This window comes from Taudactylus pleione, unplaced genomic scaffold (assembly GCF_031769625.1).
Source record: "Taudactylus pleione unplaced genomic scaffold, aTauple2 ptg000556l, whole genome shotgun sequence".
NCBI lineage: Eukaryota > Metazoa > Chordata > Amphibia > Anura > Myobatrachidae > Taudactylus > Taudactylus pleione.
Genome location: NW_028284958.1, coordinates 24,487,039 through 24,507,916, shown reverse-complemented (window position 1 = coordinate 24,507,916; position 20,878 = coordinate 24,487,039). Strand labels below are relative to the sequence as shown.

Sequence of the window (20,878 nt, the reverse complement as noted above, 5' to 3'; positions counted from 1 at the left end):
AACGATCCGGTGCCCGATATGTTGGACCCTGCCGCATTCCAGCTGCATGGTGTCATCAGCAACATCTTCTGATTGGACTGGATGCAGGGAAGATCAGACTATGCGACCAACGACCCCACGTGAGCGCGCAACACACGATATAGTGCATACACACTGGGTTAACAATTTGCTGTTCTGATGCGTCTGAATTGGGCAAATTGTTTCAAAAAATCATCTAGTATGTAGGGGCCTCAACAGTGCATGTTTTACAGATTTCCTCAGTATCACAAGTAAAATAATTATCTCCACTGGTGGATCTTTTAAAATGTCTCAGCTAGTAATACACCTGTGCACCAACCAGAACTGGAAAACATGCACTGTTAGGGCTATTTCAGACAGTTTTGTCCGGACAGAAAAAAAACAGTTTTTTTCCGTAGAGTGTTTGTAGTCAAACGGAAAAATACATGCCTGCTTTCAGACTATACGAATACGGCACAGTCGCCGTGTTACAGCCGTGAATAAGCACTGACAAGAACATCTACTGTGCTGTGTCGTCACCATAAGAGAGTGAAGTACATAATTTTATGCATGCTTTCACCCACCACAGTATTTAGTTGTACGTTCACCTTCTAACCGTCCACAGTCTTCAGTTTTACAAGTGTTGAAGTACCATGTGTGCCTGTGTCACCCAGCACACTGTGATGGCGCATGCCTACAGATTGAAAATGAGATTGAGCAAACACGGCATTAACATTACACACAGCACAAAATGAACGCTTGTGAAAGTAACTGAGCCACTGAGTTTGGTAATCACTGGTATAGTGGATGTTTGTTACTTTCTGCGGAAACAGCATGATTTACCGCCAGCCGCATGGCCAACGGTTCAAATCCCGATAGCGGAAGCCTGGCAGTGAAGATCCAGACAGGTAAGTATTATTCCTATTGACAAACCTAACCTCCCCCACCCCACAACCCTCCCTTAGGGGTACCTAACCCTAAACTCCTCCCCAAGTGCCTAAACCTAATCCCCCCTTCCCCTAGCCTAGCCCTAACCTCCCAGGGGGGGTGCCTAACCCTAAGTCCCCCCCCACCCCCGCGGCTGTCCGCGCCCGGCTTACCTTCGATCGGTAAGCCGGGTGTCGGGCTCCCGGCGTAGGTCTAATGACAGGCGTCAGGATTTCAACGCGTCATTAGACACTTGCCGGGATTAGAGAGTCGGGATGCAAACATTCGGCATTCTGACTGCATACCCTTTCTGCCACCTCTATGGGGCTTTATTACAAAGGGCCTGATTCAGAGTTGTACACAAATCCGATGGTTTACGTGCAACTCCGATGTTTGGTGATCTGTGCATGCGCAGATATGTGGCTGCAACGAGGGTCGCAGTGCCCCCTAAGCCACAGCATGATTCAAATGCGTTTGGGGGTGAAGACAGCCAGCGTCCCAGAAAATGGAGGAGTCAGTCCTGTTTTCTGGGTGTGCCAAGGCCAGTTGATATGTTCTTGGGCTCAGCCTCAGCAGCGTGAAATATATGCCCATCTTGAGTAACCTGAGAGTTACTCGGATGACTGATGTTCACACAGTTGATCCAATGGCTGCGTCTCTGGATGCAGCATCAGATCAGAAAAGCCAGCAGTGGGCATCTTATTACTTAAGACGCTTCCTAAGACTTTTGCGTATTGTAACATGGCCGCTGCGTACAGAGACGCAGCGGCTGTGCTACAGCGTCTGTATGGATCAGGCCCAGAGAATGAATGCTTGAGATGAACCAGAATGAATGGTGATCAGGCAGGTGCAGCTACAGAACAGTGGCTACCTGTGAGGACTTATATTCTTGTCTTTCTGTGTGTGCAGCTGGGATTCTTTAAACGAAGTCACCATGAGAGGGAGGAAGAGGACAAAGATTTGGAGTGAGGCTGGGACAGCAGAGTGAAATTCTCAGCCCACTGTCTGCACCCACACATATATATACTCCAAGCCATGGGGGTCAGAGAGGACAGCTGGCTCAGATGATTGAAAAACAATGGACAGTAGCAATTATCTCGGAAAAAGGCCTAACTGCACAGGGTTGAAGACAAAAGGGTAACCTGGACGTTACCACCGAATGCTGCCTCAGGGGGTACGAGCTCCCACCTCCTCTTTGCCATCTATTTATTTCATTATTGACTTCTATTCATTGAACTTTCAGCCAAAGACTGAACTTGCAAGCTCTGACAGGTTCTGCTCAGGGATCAATCTGCCCGTCACTACCAACAGGTGGAGACCACACTGCCCATTTCCCTGGAGTTTTCCCTCCGTATTCTAAGCCTGGAATTATTATCAGTTTTGTAGTTTTTATTCTTTTTTTTATTATTATTACTAAAGTACCCTGTAACATGGCCAGGGAACAGAAGAGATCAGAACTACTTCCCCTAGCTGGATATAAAAAAAATAATAGTTTTTTAGTCTGAATGTTGGGATAGAGATTTGGTACAGACAGAGCCTAAAGCTGGGTACACACAAAGATTTTCTGTCCAACCATCCAACTAGTTAATTGGTTGGAATGAAAATCTGGTAATGTATGGGAGTAACTGATGATCAGCAATTTGCTCCTAAATGCCAGAAAACAGATTAAAATGGTCGTCAGACAAGTTTGTTAAATGTTTGATCTAAATAATTTGTTCAAACAACAGTTTTTGTCCATTTTCCGCCGGTTGGGAGCAAATTGCTGATTGTCATTTGCTTTCATACCTTACCAGATTTTCATTCCAACCAATCAACTAGTTGGATGGTTGGACAGAAGATCTTTACGCGTGTACCCAGTCTTAGTTCACAATCATGCACAGATCACTTTCCATTGATCACCCTCCGAGGTAAAAATGTTTATAAAAAAAAAAAAAAAAACAATTTGAAGCACATAGCGGAGGCTGCCATTTTGTGGGTTATGAGAGTATTTATAAGAATACCATTTAAGTCAGGACCAGTAACATCAACAGTACTATTTTTCCCATTACAGATTTAAATAAACTGGTATGTAAATAAACATACAAGTAAAATACATTCATATGTAATAAAAAAATAAACATAGCTTTAGATAGGGAGGTTCCCAAACGCAGTCCTCAAGGTTCCCCAACAGTTCAGGTTTTAAAGCGATCCATAGTTCAGCACAGGTGGGTAAATAAAATTGACTAAGGTACTAATTAAGTCACCTGTGCTCAGCCATGGATCTCTCTAAAACCTGAACTGTTGGGGAGGGCTTGAGGACCGCGTTTCAGAACCTCTGGCTTAAGAGTCTCTGCAGCTCAACAGAATATAACTGCTACCTAGCATTTTATAGAATGCAGGGTCGTATCTAGGATGGCACAGGATACCGCAGGGCAGGGGCTACTGTTTGGGCCTGTCAATGTTCCTGTTTATTATCATTCTTAAGCTGCATACACACACAAACGATTTTGTTACCAACGATTTTCTGTCAGATTTTTTTAAAGTGTAATGAACAATTTTTTTGAACTACAAATGAATTTTGCATATTCCCTTAATGAAAATCATTGAGTTGGTCAGTCTGACTGAACTGGAAACGTGAACGCGCATGAACGATAATCGTTCATCATTTTAACTCAGAAAGTGAACGATTTTTCCAACGATTGAATGATCAACGATAGTTATCGTTAATTGTTCAAAAAATCGTTGTGTGTGTATGCACCTTAACTTGTGGCTTCCTCTTCTTTTATCCCCAGCATCACCTGGCCTCCCCTATCTCCTCCCTGGCCCTTTCCCATAAGGCCATGGCCCTTTATCAGATGCACTTATGTCCCTATTTAAAAAAACGGGTGGAGGGGGGGGCCGGGGTGCCAATGCTCTCTCTGGCACGTGGCACCAAAAAGTCTAGTTAGGGCTCTGATAGAATGTAATTGATAAATGCTACCTAGAAGCTGATTAGTTGGTTTGGGTAACATCTCCACTCCCCAAATTCTGTTAACTTAAGCTCAACACAAAACTTCTTAAAAGAACACACAATTCTAAGAAGAAATGACTATATAAAGTTACATACATAATAGTGTAACAGTAATAAAAGGAAACCTATAGTTGTTGAGCTGGCCCTGATTTTAGTGTAGTTACAAATGCAAAGAGCCTCTTTACCTGTTCTGCATGCCGAGATGTGCGACACGGGATGTAGTTGGGATCCCAGCGCACAGAATGCCAGCACACACAATCCCGGCACCGGACAGCGGTGAGAATGCCAACACCAGCATCGCAGCAGGTTAGATTTAGGCACTAGCGGGAGGGTTAGGCTTAGGGAAAGGTGGGTTAAGGGTTAGTGTAGGGGTACTTACTTTTGGGCGTCGGGATTCGGAATGTTAGGATACCGCTGTCAGTATTCTGACGTCCGAGATCCCGTACAACACAATTCCCTGTAGCGTTATACATTACATAAACATTTTATCATAGTAGCCCAACTGAAATTGCAAAACACATTCTGATTGCATCTAGGCCTGTGACTGAAGATGTGGAACTAGGGTGTGACCTGATGAGGTCACGTAAACTTCAGTGACAGAGGGGGTCAGCGGTGTGTTCATACAAATGCGTCCTATGTACACTGGGCTTAAAGGAAAATACACTCACGGATGATGAGGATAACAGCACTCCAGGTACCTATGCTGCACAGGCAGATGTGGTCACCACTGGAGATGCATACAGCTCTGCACATGTGCCAATATACGCTTTATTAGAGCAATGTGTGCATGATGTACTTACAACTCTGCGTCAGGCCCAATGTGTATAATGACAGTCTATAGTCAGAGTACATTTAAAATCTAAAAATGATTGTATGGATTTGCACTTATTGTCAATTTAATCTGTAGAAGTTTTTTTTGGGAGTCGCCCTTTGTATTTCCATGGTGACTTTAAAATGAGCCTATCGGCACATAGAGACAGCCGTCTTGTGGGTTGTAATAATGTTATGCCTTTGAATACAATAGGAACCAGTTACATCACTGAGGTAACAGTGCCTCATGCCTCAGCAATGTCTCTAGTCCATTAAGTGGCTGCATCCACAGCGAGTAGATGGCAGATACACCTTAGTATGGTGGTGCGTGATTGTAAACTAGGCATTGTATATAGTCACCAGCTGTTGGAGTAAAAGATGCTGGGGATAAAAGAAGAAGCTGATGTGGAGCTGAAAACACATGCGTCAAAGAAAAACAAACAAAAAAGCATTATAAATCTGCGGAGTCACATACAGCTCACAATACATCCGGTTTAGCACCGTTAGCATATGGACTTAGATCCACTTATACCCAGCCAGGTCACAAGCACAAAAAAAGTTTAACATAGTAAAAACCACATTCACTATTCGGTTTTATTTTAATAATACAGGTTGAGTCTCCCATATCCAAATATTCCGAAATACGGAATATATTTAGCATGACTGAGATAGTGAAATCTTTGCTTTTTGATGGCTCAATGTACACAAACTTTGTTTAAAAGGCACAAAATTATTAAAAATAAAGTATAAAAATTACCTTCAGGCTATATGTATAAGGTGTATATGAAATATAAATGAATTTCATTTCTGTACACAAACTTTATTTGAGCCACAAAATTATTGAAAATATTGTATAAAATTACTTTCAGGCTGTGTGTATAAGGTGTATATAACACATAAATGCATTCTGTGTTTAGATCTGGGCCCTATTCCTAAGACATTTCAATATGGTAAGCAATTATTCCAAAATACGGAACATTCCGATATCCAAAATACCCCTGGTCCCAAGCATTTTGGATATGGGAGACTCAACTTGTAAACTATTTATAATACAGCTGGTATAATCTTCTCTTGTGGATGAATGAAAGCAGCAAAATATAAATTCTAAAATACACCCACAAAATCATAAATACAGGTACGATCAATGACGAAAGCACCTATCAGCTTCAGAGGTCAACCTACAACCAGCCAATCATAAGCAGCTAGCCTAGCGCTGGCTACCTCCATCACGATCATCAATGTGTATTTGCATCAGCCCCCAGACAACTATGAGTAATACGGCTACTGATGGGAGTACCTATGTTAATTCCCAACTGTACTTGGACAGCATCTGCACACCCATCCTGCGTAAGTAGGCGCAATTGTCAGATCTGAATAAGGACGTATACAAAAAAAAATTTTGTTTGTGGGAATGAGCTGTACAAATTTGCGTGTATTATGCTAAGCAAACAGGTGTACACCCAGCTCAGCACCAGAAGATGGTAAATATGACACAGGTTCTTTTGTATTTTGTGCTATTTAAAAATCCAGATTAAATACTATTTTAAACAAGTTTGTTGAGTGTTTTACATTTCCATCCATACACACTGAGGTACTTACTCTTTCATTATGGAATAAAAAAAAAAAGTGTGGTGGTGCACTTTTAAAAAAAAAGTAGCAGATTCAAAAGACACTTCCAACTCTTTTCTTTTTTTCCCTCTCTTCCCCAATGATGTTACCCACTCGTTTCAGTCCTGTAACTAGTTACAAAGCAGCACCCTCCATTCAGTTATGCCAATAGACTTTTTAGCATAGTGTGCTGGTACCAAAAGTATAAAGTACATGCCAACATGTATAGCGACTTTTAGGCATTAAAACAGCAATAGAGGACAAAATTTCAATGATATAAAAATATTTTATTGGAAAATCTGGAATAATTTGACATGAGATTTATGCACACAGAAATGATGTAGCTACAAGACATTTGCCCTAATTACTCCTTTCTGCCCAGTTGATGGAGAACAGTTACTGTGAGTGTAGTAGGCACAGACAATCCCTATTTCAGCTGGTATCATGCCCGTTATGATTTAGGACTTTGATACAGAAACACACCCAATTCATTTGCTCCAAGTACCAGAACAAGAAATGGTTACAATATATTTAATATATAATAAAAGAAAAAACCTTGTATACAAAGTAATAAACGCTCCTTCATTTTTTTAAATCTCTTGTATAAGGAACTTAATATGCACAGAGACAATTCGATTTTATATTACCTAGCAAATTACAGTTCTAAGGTGTTATGCAGCCTTAAAGTGGCCTGACCAACTACATCCATTTCAGGCAGCCATTTTATGGGCTCATCCATGTGTGAGAATGCAGAAAATTCACTTAGTTTATACCATTGGCATTAAAGGCATTTCATGACCAAATATTCCTGAGGCCCAGGGTCCTGGACAGACAGTATTCATTCTCAAGACAGATGTGGGTTTAGGTCACAAAACAGCTGCATACACTGCATGTAAGTTCCAGATTCACTTTAAGTGCTGTATTGGCGACTGCCTAGTCATGAGTGAGCTTGTACTAGTATGCTTGTCTTGCGAATAACATTTTATCATCTGCTGCATGCTTCTGCAGGGAAGAAGTAGTGTTGAAACATCATTAGTGTTTTATTTCCATCATAAGATGGAAACATTCTACGTGTGTTGAGAAATACGGATTTTTAAAAAAAAATGATGTGGTATGTTTAACAGATTGTAACAAGTGTGGTCAGCTCTACACAGGAACAGTCTTATTCAACTTTCAATTTATGCATTTAAGAAGTTGCAATTGAGCAGTCACTGAACGCCAAAGTCTGAGGAAATTGCAATCGTATTTTAAATTACTGACTTGGGCCTGTGACCAACTGACTGGCATACAAAAGAGGTGCCATGGTCTCCTAAGCCTTTGGCTAATTGGCAGAATGCTGAATTCCCAAGACTATGAGGGCGATTCAATTGTTGCGTGGGCGGCGATAATTAAGGAGCACCCAGTCTTGCAATTCATTTGGTAAGGGCGCTCATCACCTTTCTTCATACCTCATTAGACTAAGTTTAGCCATGGAAAATGGCTACACCAGTCTAAAGTTCTGGTTAGGAGCCCTAACCACAGGTTTCTCGCACATTTTTCCTCGAAATGCCGGCGGCCATCGAGCTCAGACGGGGCAACAATTGAATTGCTCCGTTGGGCGTCTTAAAAAAAAAAAATAAAAATAGCTGCCAGCAGAACAATTGAATTGCACCCTCTGTGCCACAATCTTCAGCGGTCATGGTTATAGTCCGCTCCATATAAGACAGCTACTACATCTGATGTCTAACTATGCCGATGTGATACAATGACATTTCATATTAGCGTGTTACACTAACTATTTGAACCATCATATCAAAAACATTTGGACCCAAATTTCTTCAACTCAAAGTGGAAAGAATAATGAGGGCACGAACGGTCCTGTCTTGCTGTGTTTTTGAACAAACTATCTAAAGCAGAGGATAGATAAAATGATGCACCAATGACAAGAAGCTGTGTTATACACATGCAGGCACCAGTTACATTACAGTGCTGGGTGTCCAGTCTCCAGCACTTGTTAGCATCGAGCTGTTTATTAATCACCTGCGTTTGAATCCAATTCAATGAACAGACCTGTGTTTTTCACCGACAAGCTCATTCCCAAAGCTTGCAATACAATGTAGTACAGTACATATCCATGGTAACGGAGGATGCAGTGTCAGGGGAAAATAGCACACATTACAAATAAGGGGTCCACACAGTGCCAGTATGGTACAATTCCAGCCATGTGGGGTGCGCGTAATACGAAACAAAGGTAGTCCAAGCACTGCCCAACTCATACACTAAACAGACATGCTAAAATTAGCCCGCACCTTTTATTTTTTTTATTATTATACATTTTCTGGCCATTTCAGAATGAGTATTAGCATTCAGAATGAGAACTAAATCAGTCACAAGAGTCAAGAATTATTATTGTATATATTTTTTTCTTACTTACAAAAGCTTAAGCTACACCAAGATAAGTAACATTTATAAAATTAGCCAACACCTCCGCTCAGTCACATTCAGTCATTGCCCGTGTACCTGAGAGAATTAATTCCACCATTTCCATGCAAGGTGGAAATATGCAGCAACGTGTACAGGTACAGTAACACCAGCAAGTCTGTGAACCTGCACAAAACCACACACGAATGGGATAAGGCACTCAGCTTGCCAGCTAGCTCCCATAACTCCACTGGACCAATAATGGGTGCACTATGCAGATAAAAATCTAAAACTGGCTAATGTCAGCATATGGTGTACAAGTGGGGACAGATCTAGACAACCGATTCTCAAAACTAGGTGACACATACAAAGAAAGTTTATGTTCTATATCAGGGATGGGGAACCTCAGGCCCGGGGGCTGTATAAGGCCACTGGAATCATTTGGTTTGGCCCTCTGAGCTTTTTTTTCTGCTAGCCTCATCTGGCTAGCATGGTGTCTAGAATGGCACCCTGCAGCCAGAATCTATGCAGCAGTGCCGCCTGTAGTGTCCTTAGGAAGCTTCAGATGGTCACACCGCTGCCCTTACAGCTCCCCGGTGCATCCTCAGTGCTGTAATAATCACCGGCGATTGTGGCCCCAACCCTGTGTGATGTTACACAGAGGGGGCGTGGCCTGCACCAGGCCCGCGAAAATTATTATATGTATATTAAAATGGCCCTCGGCAGAAAAAAGGTTCCCCACCTCTGCTCTATATAGTATTCACTGTGGAATATTAAATTCATGTTACTGCACTGTATCTTATATTAGAAAGTTCCAGTTGAACACAGTAATATAATTATAAAATGGGCCATCTCCATCCCTTGAGTATTGATCCGGTATTTATGGCCTCCCTACTAAACTTTGCTTGTACAACAGTTGTGGATTTCACCATCATACATACAACCTTACATAGCACATTACAGTGTACCAGGAAAAGCCTAGATGCAACGTATAACACAGGTGTGCAATATCATCAAGTTTACAGGGAGGCAACAGAGCAATATACAGTATCTGCAGGCAAGTTTCAAGTCATAAAAAATAAATAGAAAAGTGAAATGGAGGAAGGGCACAGGATAATTCATTTTGGAGGAGAAAATGTATAAGTAAAGGAATGCATGGTTTAAATAATGGAGAAAAAAAATATATAAAACATTAGGCAGACAATTAATAGACCAAATTGGGTATCTGGAAGTACACACACCCCATAAAGCACTAAAGCGGACATCTTGATAGAATATACAGAATTACAGCAGCATACTATTTCCATGAAGTAAAGGCTGTGACGTTTGTACAGTATCTTATTACTGAAAATGGGGCTTACTTTTATGATCTAAAAAAATCACCACAGGTATTTAATGTACTATATAAAAGGCGTGGGCCTTAAAGGTAATTATTAATTAGCATAAATTTAGTCATGGTTCTCCAATTATAAAGAAATAAACGTATATGAAAACTCCATCTCATTAATCTAGTCCCAGGCATTCCTCTAATACAGTAGCAGTGCAGGGGGCAACGAGGCGGCACCTGATGTACACATCGGTACTACACAAAGGTGCTGCATTAGTTTACTTTCTGGACTACCTTGACAACAGCACACAGACGTACTGTGTATCTAAAGGCTTAGGCTGAACTAAAGACATAGGTGTACCCTGACCGTGTAGCCATTTTTACATTCATAGTAGTAACCGTGCTATTTTTAAAGATGGATGGCACAAGACTGCTTGCACTATTAGGAGAGAGTATAAGCTGCGACATAGAAAATATACCCCCCGACCTAGCTCAAGCCCATATAGATGAATAAGGCTGCTCCCTCTGCTGGTAACCTACTACCTGAAGCCATGTGCCAGACCTCATCCCATGCTGCTCACTGCACATAGTTTCCATACAACAGGATTGTACAGCTATGGCATAGCAGCCCAGCACCAAGAGCCAGCTAGCTCTTCGCTTCAGGAAACAAAGGTACTAAGGCATAGGGAACATCCTGTTTGCTGTATGGGGGGAGTGGGTTATTTGTATTTATTTTTTTAGCATACGTGTCCAAATGTAGACAATGCAACTCCATTCTATAAAAGATCTCCAACCATAGTGAAGCGCTAAGTAACAAACGGTTACCAATTGCATGCTCTGACATTACAAATCTGTCTCCAAAACTAGCAGGATGACTGAAATTTGAAGAATGGGACAACCATTGCCACACTAGTGTCAGTGACAAGATTCTACGTGCAGCTACTACGGAATGCATTGTCAGCAAGCATGCACAATTTGGGGGTCTCGTATTGAGCTACAATTGTTGTGACAGATGGCGGAGGATTTTTTTTTTTTTAAATACTACTATGGTTGGAGTTCTCCTTTAGTATTCCCCCTGGGATGCAGGGTGTTTGGCCTGTAGCTGGAAAAGCAATCATTCCTATGTGAAGTACTATATTGAAGTTCACAGCAACGGTGCACATACACTAAGAATTAAGGAGCCAGCCTGAGTTTTTATTTAAGACAGAAAAGGTGAGCATTCAGACATCTTAAAAATTAGAATACCAAAAAGCTAGAAGCCAGCAGTAAAATCTTAGGCATATAGCTTACTGGAATATGGGCAGCATTCATGAATGGCACATGTTCAATGTCATTACATCTCTAAGAACAAGCCGCGCATAATCTGTCATAGGAGATGTGAAAACCTGGGGAGATAAGGATCATGTTTTCAAAATTTTTCTCCCCACACGGCAGAGACATCTTCAACAACAGGAATTAAGCCAGTGTTCAATCCATGAAAATAGTCAAACAACCAACTTCATTTAACTTAAAAATGTGCAAAGCCTCAATTGGATTAAAAAAACAAAAATGGGATTGTGGGGTTATTAGCGCCCCAATCCACCCACTTATGTGTCCTGTCCTGACAGGATCTCCACACTCCTAATTCAGCACCTTATCTTGTGGTTTTAGCAACACCTATTCAACAGCATTTACAGCATTTCTCTGCTCAACAGGACAAAGTACAGTTCTGTACAGAGCAGGAAGACAGCTTAGCAGTGCATATGAAGGGACTTGGTGTTGAATAAGCCCCATGTTCTCACAGAACAGGCAATTGTGCACATCCAATCCTGGAGATCTTTGCATGCACATAAGTAGTGGATTTTGTCCATACAGGCATTCAATGAAACTCCACAAACTCCTCAAGTGTTCTGGGAATCTGGTTCTTGTATTTGATGTTGTGCAGACGCACAGCTCGGGCAGCCAGGCACTTCAGACTGAGCTTCATCTGTGTTTTCAGTAGTATTTCCGATACGCCTGTAGTGCTCCTGTCCAGTGGAGTTTTCTTTTCCTTGTTAGTCATATCTGTGTGTGCACCCGCCTCCACCAAGCTTATGATGATGGAGTGTAATGTGAGAAAGTCGCTAATGGGACGGTTGTACTGCACAATCAAATGAAGCGGAGTGTTACCTACATTGTCTGTGGCATTAACATTCGCACCACAGTCTATAAGCAACTTGGCTACAGGGGCACTGGGGAAATTACAAACATCATTTGTGTGGAAATCATCAACAGGTGTGCTGGAATCAACTGCTAGATGAAGGAGGCTACATCCCTCCCGGGTGCGAGGGTCAAGATGCACTAGCCGATAGATCTGCTTGTTAACGCGCGACTGCTCTTCTTCGGAGCATTGAGTCTTGGTGGAGATACAGACGAGGTAGAGAAACGTGAAAAGATTGCATTCATGGTTTTCCAGTGCAGAATGAGCATCAGGCTCCTGCGGATTCTGAATTCGCGTTTCCCCACGTTCAATTTCCAGGACACTACATCTCAATACACTCTCCACATCATATGCTTTGACAGGCTCATTCAAGTGAATCATTTGCGAGAATACCTGTGCAAACCTCAGCAGGTCTTTGTGAGTGTTACGGTTTCCTTTCTGACGCAGCTGCAGGGCATGTAGCCAGAGCTTAATACAGTGCTCAAATTCCATGTTATCGGCATACACAGCACCTCGATATATTATTGGGTGAGACACATCGATGTTATCAGAGCCAAGTATTCGCTCACGCACAATCAAGCCCTCCATGTGTAATGCGTCTGTATCACGGCGGATGGCATCCAATTCACGCGGGTTACGACATTCTGTTCTCATGCCATAGGCCGGGATTGGAGGGAGAACTTGTTTGTGAAGGATGTTGTCGGCATCCCTGAAACGTTCCAGCATTGCCAGGTACAAGTACTGATAAGTCTTGGTGATATTGTAATTCTCCCGATCATTGGCAAAGGATGCACCCAACAGCTCCAAGGCCTCCACTCTGCTCTGGACATCACAATCTGAATGTGCAAGAAGCAGCTCCACCACCTCTGCCTTGCAGCTCTCAGCTGCTACTTTCAAAGGCGTCATCCCGTGACCATTCACGACCATAGCTGCCTTCCATTTAACCAGTTCACGCACAATGTCTAAGTGTCCGGCCTCGGCAGCAAAGTGCAGAGCTGTGGCTCCACAATGAGCCCTGGCATTTGGGTCAGCATGCTGCTCCAGGAGGAACCGTACTACATCGGTGTGACCCTTATAAGCAGCAATCATCAGGCATGTGTTATCATACTTATTGGCAATACTAATGTTTGCATTATTTTCCACGAGGAAGCGAACAATGTCCAGTCTCCCATCAAAGCAGGCAGCTCTCAGCGGTGTGGAATTGGTCACAGTGGTATGGTTAACATTGGCACCGTGGCTGACGAGCAGTTTGACCACTTCGTAGTGTCCAGCTCCAGCTGCGCACCAGAGGGCCGTGGCTCCGTCGATGACATAGCTGGAGGGAGAGAGAGAGAGAAAAGAAAGTGTGAAGGGACAGTGACACGTAAGACCAAGGCAATAACAATGTGACAATGACTATTATAGGGGCTTTCCTGACCATGACCAATAGTTCTAGACAACTTCAAGACCCAAACACTTATGTCTACATTAGCTCCCATGCCCTGCTCCCCTCCTCTATCTGCAGGGACACTAACACCATTAGTGCCTTCCCTACTCTGAGTATAACCTCCTCTTACACCCCCCTATGAGACACCCTCCTTCCTACCCCCTCCAAGGCACCAGGCTGCTCTGACCCCTCCGGCTTCCCCAGGCTCCTCACCCATCGAAGCGCACGGTGCCGGTCTGCTGGGTCTCCACCCGGTAATGCTCCAGCAGCAGCCGGACCACCTTGCTGTGCCCGTTGCGGGCGGCGATGATGAGCGGGGTGGAGCGCTGGCCGCCGTGCTGGGTGACCGAGCTGAGCAGGCTGCGGATCTCGCTCTCTGTCCGGTTCAGTAGCAGCGCGGCCAGGGTCAGCACCCGGCCCTCAGCCGCCGCCTTATACACGTAGACAGACAGCCCCTCCAGGGCCATCCCGGGGCCGCAGCAGCAGCAGGAAGTCCGCGAGTGTTCACTTCCGGTCCGACTCCGTCTACCTGGGAACGGGCGCACGTCACTGGGGTTCCGGGTGTGCGCGGCCGGAAGGGGGAGCAGTGTGCACACCACACCGGGGAGGCACGGGGCGCGGAGCCATGTCTGCCCAACACTCTCACGTCACCCCCCGCCGGTGCCCGTGATCCCGTCATCCCCGGCCCGGGCCGCTCATTTCATGCAGGGAACGGCCGCCGCTGGTCACTGTGTCACATGGCTGGCTCCCCCTGAGTAACCCCGCCCCCAGCCCAGCCTGCTCCCTGATTGGCTGCTGCGCTGAGAGCTGCAGCCCCGATAGTTGTAACGGAGCCCGGGCATCACCAACAGTATCACCTCGGAGACACAGCCCGGCCGGCGGCATGCAGAGCTCAGTGCGGCGGAGACTTCACCAGTCTGCGGGGTCCCCGGCCAGGTACCCAGCCCCGACCAGCGTGCCTCCTCCTACCACCACCCCCAGTGTCTCTCCCCAGCACCCATCAGGGCATCCAGGGACTTGTAGTTCCCGGGCAGCTGGACAGACCCAGGCAGGGTGATTACCTGCACAGTCCATGCACTGGTGTCCTATGTAGCATTAGTTAAAGTGTCCGAGTCCCCGCTGCCTGCCTGGCATCACTCCTATGGAGGGGCTGCATGGCATCTGGTGCACAAAGTAATGGGCACTGTTGTTTGTGCTGGTTTCCCAGGTTTGGCGCAGCGCAGCCGGATGATGGCTCCAGGAATTCCCACTTTCACCTGGACCTCTGGTTCTATTTCACCCTGCAGAACTGGCTCCTGGACTTCGGGCGCCCCATTGTTATGGTAAGAACACTATTGAGCTAAGAGAGACATGGGCTGTCAATGCAGATAGGGGGAATTACATTTGCGTTCTCAATTTCCAGAGAGCACGACACTTGTCCTTAGGGTGTCCATGTCACTAATTATTATTATTGTTTATTTATATAAGGCGCTGAACATTAGTGAGAGAAGGAATTCTGTGATGGCGCGTACGATAGCCTAATTCCAGTCTTCCACCAGATCACCTATGGGGGCATTGACTCCTGATCAAATGCAAGTTTTATTCCACCACTGAGAATTGTCATGAAAATTTGTGACTGTTTTGGATATGATTACTCTTTAGCAACTTGCCTTTGAACAAATACATCTAAAATGCATATGTAAAAAAATAAATAAATAAATAAACAGTTGAAACGTATAGGTACATTATAAACTAATACTGGTGGTCTGAGACAGGTCTGGGACCAATACTAATTGGTGAACGATGCACGCTATTGCTGTGGTGGTTCTTGCTCAGTGGTCAGAAAAAAAGTGCTATGATTTGTGTTTGACATATCTACCTGTGACACTATCACAGACAATAATAAGCCACTACTAATGTTAGTAAGTGATGTTCTCCTCCTTAGAGGTGGTAATCCTAGGAAGCGTAGCGTTGTGATGTCACATTATCCTGTCAGGTAACATGAGGTGTGTTGTACTGGGCACAGGGTCATTTGGTGCATGTTACAGTACCTGCATGCTGCTAATTAATTTATAGTTATCCTACAGCCACGTACAGACTCTGTTAGTACCTACAGATGTCTTCTGTTATTGCATTCCTGTCTATTCTGTTGCTGTCTAATCTCAATTGTGTTTTCAAGTATTGTTGTTTTATTATGCATAGCTGCAACATGCTACTTGTTCCTCACACTGTAATAAAGTATATGCCATCCAATTTAGATACCTTTTTAAAATCTAAATGTGAGCAAATAAGCTGCTTCAAGGAATGTGAATATTTTAAAAATGATTTTTATACAGTCAAGTCTTTGTATAATCTAGTTACGTTGCCTGTTTCCTCTGCAGATTATCCTTCCCTTGGACTGGTTCCCATTGAATAAACCCAGTGCAGGCGACTACTTTCATATGGCTTATAACATTATAACTCCACTCCTACTCCTAAAGGTAAAGTATGATAAATAATGTGGAATTAGGAATGGAAAATGTATTAAAATGAACAGTCCTTAAGTAGTAGCAAAAAAAAATATGATTAACTTTTATTATTTATCCTAGAAGTATTTTTATGTTTACCTAGCCCTTTAATCTGTCACATTTCATGTTAAGGCTAGTGGCATCCTATGCAAAATAATATGGTAGGGACAAAGTGGGAAATCTGCTAGGATAAGGTGGACATGGAGTGGTAGCTTCGTGGGATAAATGACGAATGTAATCTCTCTCTCTGTGGCTATAACACACAATTAACTAGACAAGTCCTTCATAAATGTATCGTGTGCTGTGATCACAGAGCGCAATTGTAATTTTGTTATAATGTTATTGGTAGGATATAATCATTCGACCAGATAGTATGTTCCTATTTTTATTTTCCACAACAAGCTATGGTTTGGGGTCTTAGTAATATAAGACCATAGACCACAAAAATGCAGTACCACCAGCAATAAGGCTTGGTTTCCATCAGCTGGGAGCCACATGTAAAGTAAAGCTGAGAGGGACCTTACCGTGGGCTTGTTACCTACGCATAACAAAGGAAGGAATTTCTAGGGCTTAACTAATAATTATGAGAATTAGATAATCCGTTTATTAGGAACCAGTATCTCCTGAACATAAATAGGTAAGCGTCAGACAGTACTTCATTTATGCCATTGGTTCCTGATACATTTGGAGGCTGCTCTCTGTCTCAGTTCACTATGTGCAGTTGACAGGTGCACTTAAAGTCCTGCTTTAGTCTTGCCAGATGAAGGGTTATATTAGATGTGAAGTAAAATGGGTAGAACAGACCTACTACTCTCCACATGTATAACAAAAAATGGGGGAGAAAACCAAAAGTTGATGTACAATTGCTGTATAATTAATCGGCCATCTCATCCTGCTTTATCTAAGTATATTCTCAGGTTCTGCTGTTCATGTTTGTCTCTGTCTCTTCCAGCTGATAGAAAGGTCTCCAAAAAGCCTGCCTAACTCTGTAATCTATATCAGCATCATGACCTTTGTGATGGGGGCAAGTATTCATCTTGTGGGGGACTCTGTAAATCACAGACTGATCTTCAGCGGATATCAGCTCCACCTGTCTGTGCGGGACAACCCAATAATGCAAAAGTTGCAGCCCCCCACCCTGGTGAGAAGGCGGGGGGATAAGATGGGAATGGGGTTCTGCAGCAGTAATGTGGGAGGTGAGGAAACTGTTCTGTATTAAAATGAGAAATGGGGAATCACACTAATATATAAATAGATATCAGGGGAGTGCGTTCAGGGTAGGTAGGGGAGGCAGAGCCTCCCCTGTCATACTCTCTCCCCTATCATACTCCCTGTCATGCTCCAGAGTTTTGATATAAAAACTGTTTTTATACGTGTGTGCCTCCCCAGCCAGTGACCTCACCGCACGTCACTGGTAGATATTTATGTAGAAACCTGCACTTTCTGCATTATTCCACAATTCTGGGGTATGTCCTCAGTGTAACAAAGAAATCTTGAAAGCTCAGTAAAATATATAGAAAGGAGACACTCACCGCGTCTATCTATTTGAGAAAAAGTGTAATTTTAATTACATACCACCAGTATTAAACAGTATAAGTAGCCCACGTTTCAGTCCTATGTGGAACGTTTTCAAGGTCAAGAGTGCCACAGTAATCACCGACAGTGAAGATGAAGTCAGATAAATGCATAATAGATGTCAATGCTCTTATACATCACCGAACCCAACCCACCAGGTGTATCTCATTATCTCAGTGTCCGTATGTAGAACCATGCCAGAACGCACAATAGAACAGGAACATGAAGAGTTGCTGATCCACCAATACACACATTTAGCGCGCTGGAACGCACACCAGGAATTGCAGCTGCATGCTTAACAACAATCCATTCTGATATTGCTCCATGCATGGGATGGAACAATACACGACCACAAAGTCACGTGCGTGATGACATCATTGCTCGTGTGCAATACATACCACTGTGGACAACAACAAAAAAGTGTGTGTTCCATAGCGGAATACAAACCACAGCATGGCAACACATAAATACTTGATTTAATAGATAGTACATTCTTATATCACTGGATTTCATAACCAAAATAAGGGGTATCTTAACCCGGTAGATCATCTCTAGCTATGGACATAACAATAAAACCAAATTAACACAATAAAAAAAAATCTAAGAAAAAAAAATCAGAAACTGACAGACGCGCTAACATAAAATACAATAAAGTAGTTGCCTATAGAAGTATTGTATCATATATAAATCTAGCCAAAGCCACACATATCTCCTACAAGGAATGATGAACACTTCAATGTATACTACAGCACCACCCACTTAAAAAAAAAAAAAATACTATGATATTTGTTCATTAAGCCCGTTAGGGGACACACTGTCAAGATCAGGAACCAGCAGGAATTCATTTCTTGAACCTCTCATTAACTATGATGTAAGGTCCTGGCCGACAATGTCTTTTCCACGAGATCAGTTTTTTGAGTGCCTTATTTTCTAAGTACCATATATATATATATATATATATATATATATATAAAATATTTAGACACACACTTTATCTCACAGATGAAGGTGTGCTGGATATGTATGTGCCATGTCTGCCAAGTTGTAATCTGCTGCATTAGTGACCCGATGTCTATACACACACAAATATAAAGCAGCCATTCTTTTACTTATTTTTTTTTTTTTTAATTGAATGTAGGTAAAATAGGACTCGTCTTTAATCTACTGTGCTCATCCTGTGTCTTATCACATCTGCTTCTGCTATATCACAGGTGGACTCCTTTGAGTTGTTGTATTACTACGATGAATATTTGGGTCATTCTATGTGGTAAGAGTTTGTGTGACACCTGCAACAGTACACGTAATTGTCCCAGAGGACCATATACTTGGGCGGGGGGGGAGGATATTATAGATAATGCTAATACAAAGTAAGAATTTATTAGTTAATTTTTACAATAAATACTAGCTATTACTAAATAACTTAAATGTTCCATATAGTAACAAGGGCACTGTTGTTATTCCTTTCAGGCTAATAATGGTAGGATGAGATAAAAAAAAATCTCTTTGAGGCTATTATTGACCATAGAATGGGTGCACTTTAGCTTACTATTTACAGGTGCCTGTCTATTTCTATAACTGCCATCCTATAATATATTTGAGTTTATAATTATATACTGTTTGGTGAAAAGGTGAAGTCATGGGTGTCTTGATTTGTGAAATATATAACATTGTTAATATTACACTAAAATAATATTAAGCCACCTGCCAATAATCTAATTTTAATGGTTAAGGGGCATATTTATGAAGCCCCCTGTTCCTTAAAGTCATTTGAAAATGGCAGTTTGCACATGATTTAAGTATCAGGGCTGTTCAAGAGTATCCTAGCAGAGGAGATACCAGAGGCATCACCACTGTCTGACAGTAATTAAACCTCCTGTGTTTGCTTTCTTACAGGTACATTCCATTTTTCCTCATCCTGTTTATCTACTTTTCTGGTTGTTTCACGACCGTGAGGGGGGAGAGTCAGATGCCTTTATCAGCCTGGTCTTTACTGGCACCTAGCGGTCTATATTACTGGCAAGTATCCTTATTGCACTCCCATATAGTCAGGAACCTATACATCTACTTAGATTTGTTGTCTCAGTTTTGTCTTTGCTATGGAATCCTTACATTCCCATTTCTTGTAGGTACCTGGTGACTGAAGGACAAATCTTCATAATCTTCATTTTCACCTTCTTTGCAATGCTCGCTCTCATCCTCCACCAAAGGCGCAAGGGTTTGCGCCTGGATAGTAATGGCCTCTTCCTACTCCTCTCCTTTTCATCCACTTTGCTCCTCATCGCAGTTTGGATCGTATGGTTATGGAATGATGAAATTCTGCGCAAAAAATACCCTGGAGTAATCTATATCCCTGAGCCATGGGCATTCTATACGCTGCACATCAATAGCTTGCACTGAAAGTGACTGGAGACTGCTCCTTCCCCTGTAGCCACACAAAGGAGTGGAACCAAATGTAGACTTCTATCATTTCCACCATACAGAGCAAGAATAGAAGCCGATCATTAGCAGGAAACCACTGCACTCTTCTTTACACTGTAGTTGGATACTTTAATATATATTCTATTTTGCTATATAGGAATTGCTTTATTTAGCTCTTGATTTCTCTAGAACAATACCAAACTCCAGACTTTTGTCATCATCGTGGCAAAGAATCTGAAGAGCAATACATTTTACTTACGTCTATTTTTTCAATGTCAGCCTAGAACACTTCCCTAGAAGTTCTTGGTCTAAGGATATCGTCAGACAATCACTTATGGATAAGCTTGTAATAGTCTCCTAGCAGAAATGATGGCAGCTAATGCAGTTAAGACAACTCAAACATGTCTGCACTATACATATAGATATATATTTGAGAATAAAAGCTATATTTTCTTTTTATTGTGATAAATGATTAAAAAAAGACTACATCTATATTTTCTTTAGCAACTGTGTGAGCTTCTTAGGGTTAGATTTATAATTGATATTGATGCCCAGAGCTATCTCCAGAGCAGTTAGACTAACCACACCTGTTTAAAAATTGAACCCTCCTACCGTTTTTAAAGACCATTTTGTTGAACCTATGGTATTTATAGTTGCTAATTCTAATGTCCTAATCCATTTGATCATGACTGATCTATTGTTGCTCCCTTAATGTAAGCCTTCGTGTGTAATTTGT

At 42.5% G+C, this 20,878-nt stretch overlaps 3 protein-coding genes across 3 annotated transcripts in view; 2 read left to right on the top strand and 1 right to left on the bottom strand.

Annotated features, from left to right (window-relative positions):
• The window catches only part of ITGA11 (integrin subunit alpha 11), a 146,178-nt gene extending 139,904 nt beyond the window's left edge, over nt 1-6,274 (top strand). Inside the window, exon 30 of the mRNA XM_088452780.1 lies at nt 1,834-6,274. Within this exon, the coding sequence (XP_088308906.1) occupies nt 1,834-1,893 (60 nt within the window). The 3' untranslated portion in view covers nt 1,894-6,274. The remainder of the gene's footprint in view (nt 1-1,833) is intronic.
• A 4,246-nt stretch (nt 6,275-10,520) lies between these two features.
• Nucleotides 10,521-14,388, bottom strand: FEM1B (fem-1 homolog B). The gene is made up of 2 exons (XM_088452782.1): nt 13,877-14,388; nt 10,521-13,552 (listed from the first exon to the last, which is right to left on the bottom strand). Exons 1-2 carry the CDS (start codon nt 14,128-14,130, stop codon nt 11,917-11,919), a joined length of 1,890 nt encoding a protein of 629 aa, XP_088308908.1. The 5' UTR covers nt 14,131-14,388; the 3' UTR covers nt 10,521-11,916.
• CLN6 (CLN6 transmembrane ER protein) lies at nt 14,133-20,601 on the top strand. The gene is made up of 7 exons (XM_088452783.1): nt 14,133-14,599; nt 14,871-14,985; nt 16,024-16,122; nt 17,102-17,290; nt 18,936-18,991; nt 19,618-19,740; nt 19,851-20,601. Exons 1-7 carry the CDS (start codon nt 14,547-14,549, stop codon nt 20,119-20,121), a joined length of 906 nt encoding a protein of 301 aa, XP_088308909.1. The 5' UTR covers nt 14,133-14,546; the 3' UTR covers nt 20,122-20,601.
• The last annotated feature ends 277 nt before the right edge of the window (nt 20,602-20,878 follow it).

Coding starts and splice junctions, on each gene's coding strand:
- CLN6 (XM_088452783.1), top strand. CDS start 14,547: ATGCAGAGCTCAGTGCGGCGGAGACTTCACCAGTCTGCGGGGTCCCCG. Junction 14,986..16,023: donor TCGGGCGCCCCATTGTTATG/GTAAGAACACTA, acceptor TTTCCTCTGCAG/ATTATCCTTCCCTTGGACTG. Junction 17,291..18,935: donor AGTTGCAGCCCCCCACCCTG/GTGAGAAGGCGG, acceptor GCTATATCACAG/GTGGACTCCTTTGAGTTGTT.
- FEM1B (XM_088452782.1), bottom strand. CDS start 14,130: ATGGCCCTGGAGGGGCTGTCTGTCTACGTGTATAAGGCGGCGGCTGAG. Junction 13,553..13,876: donor GGCACCGTGCGCTTCGATGG/GTGAGGAGCCTG, acceptor CTCTCCCTCCAG/CTATGTCATCGACGGAGCCA.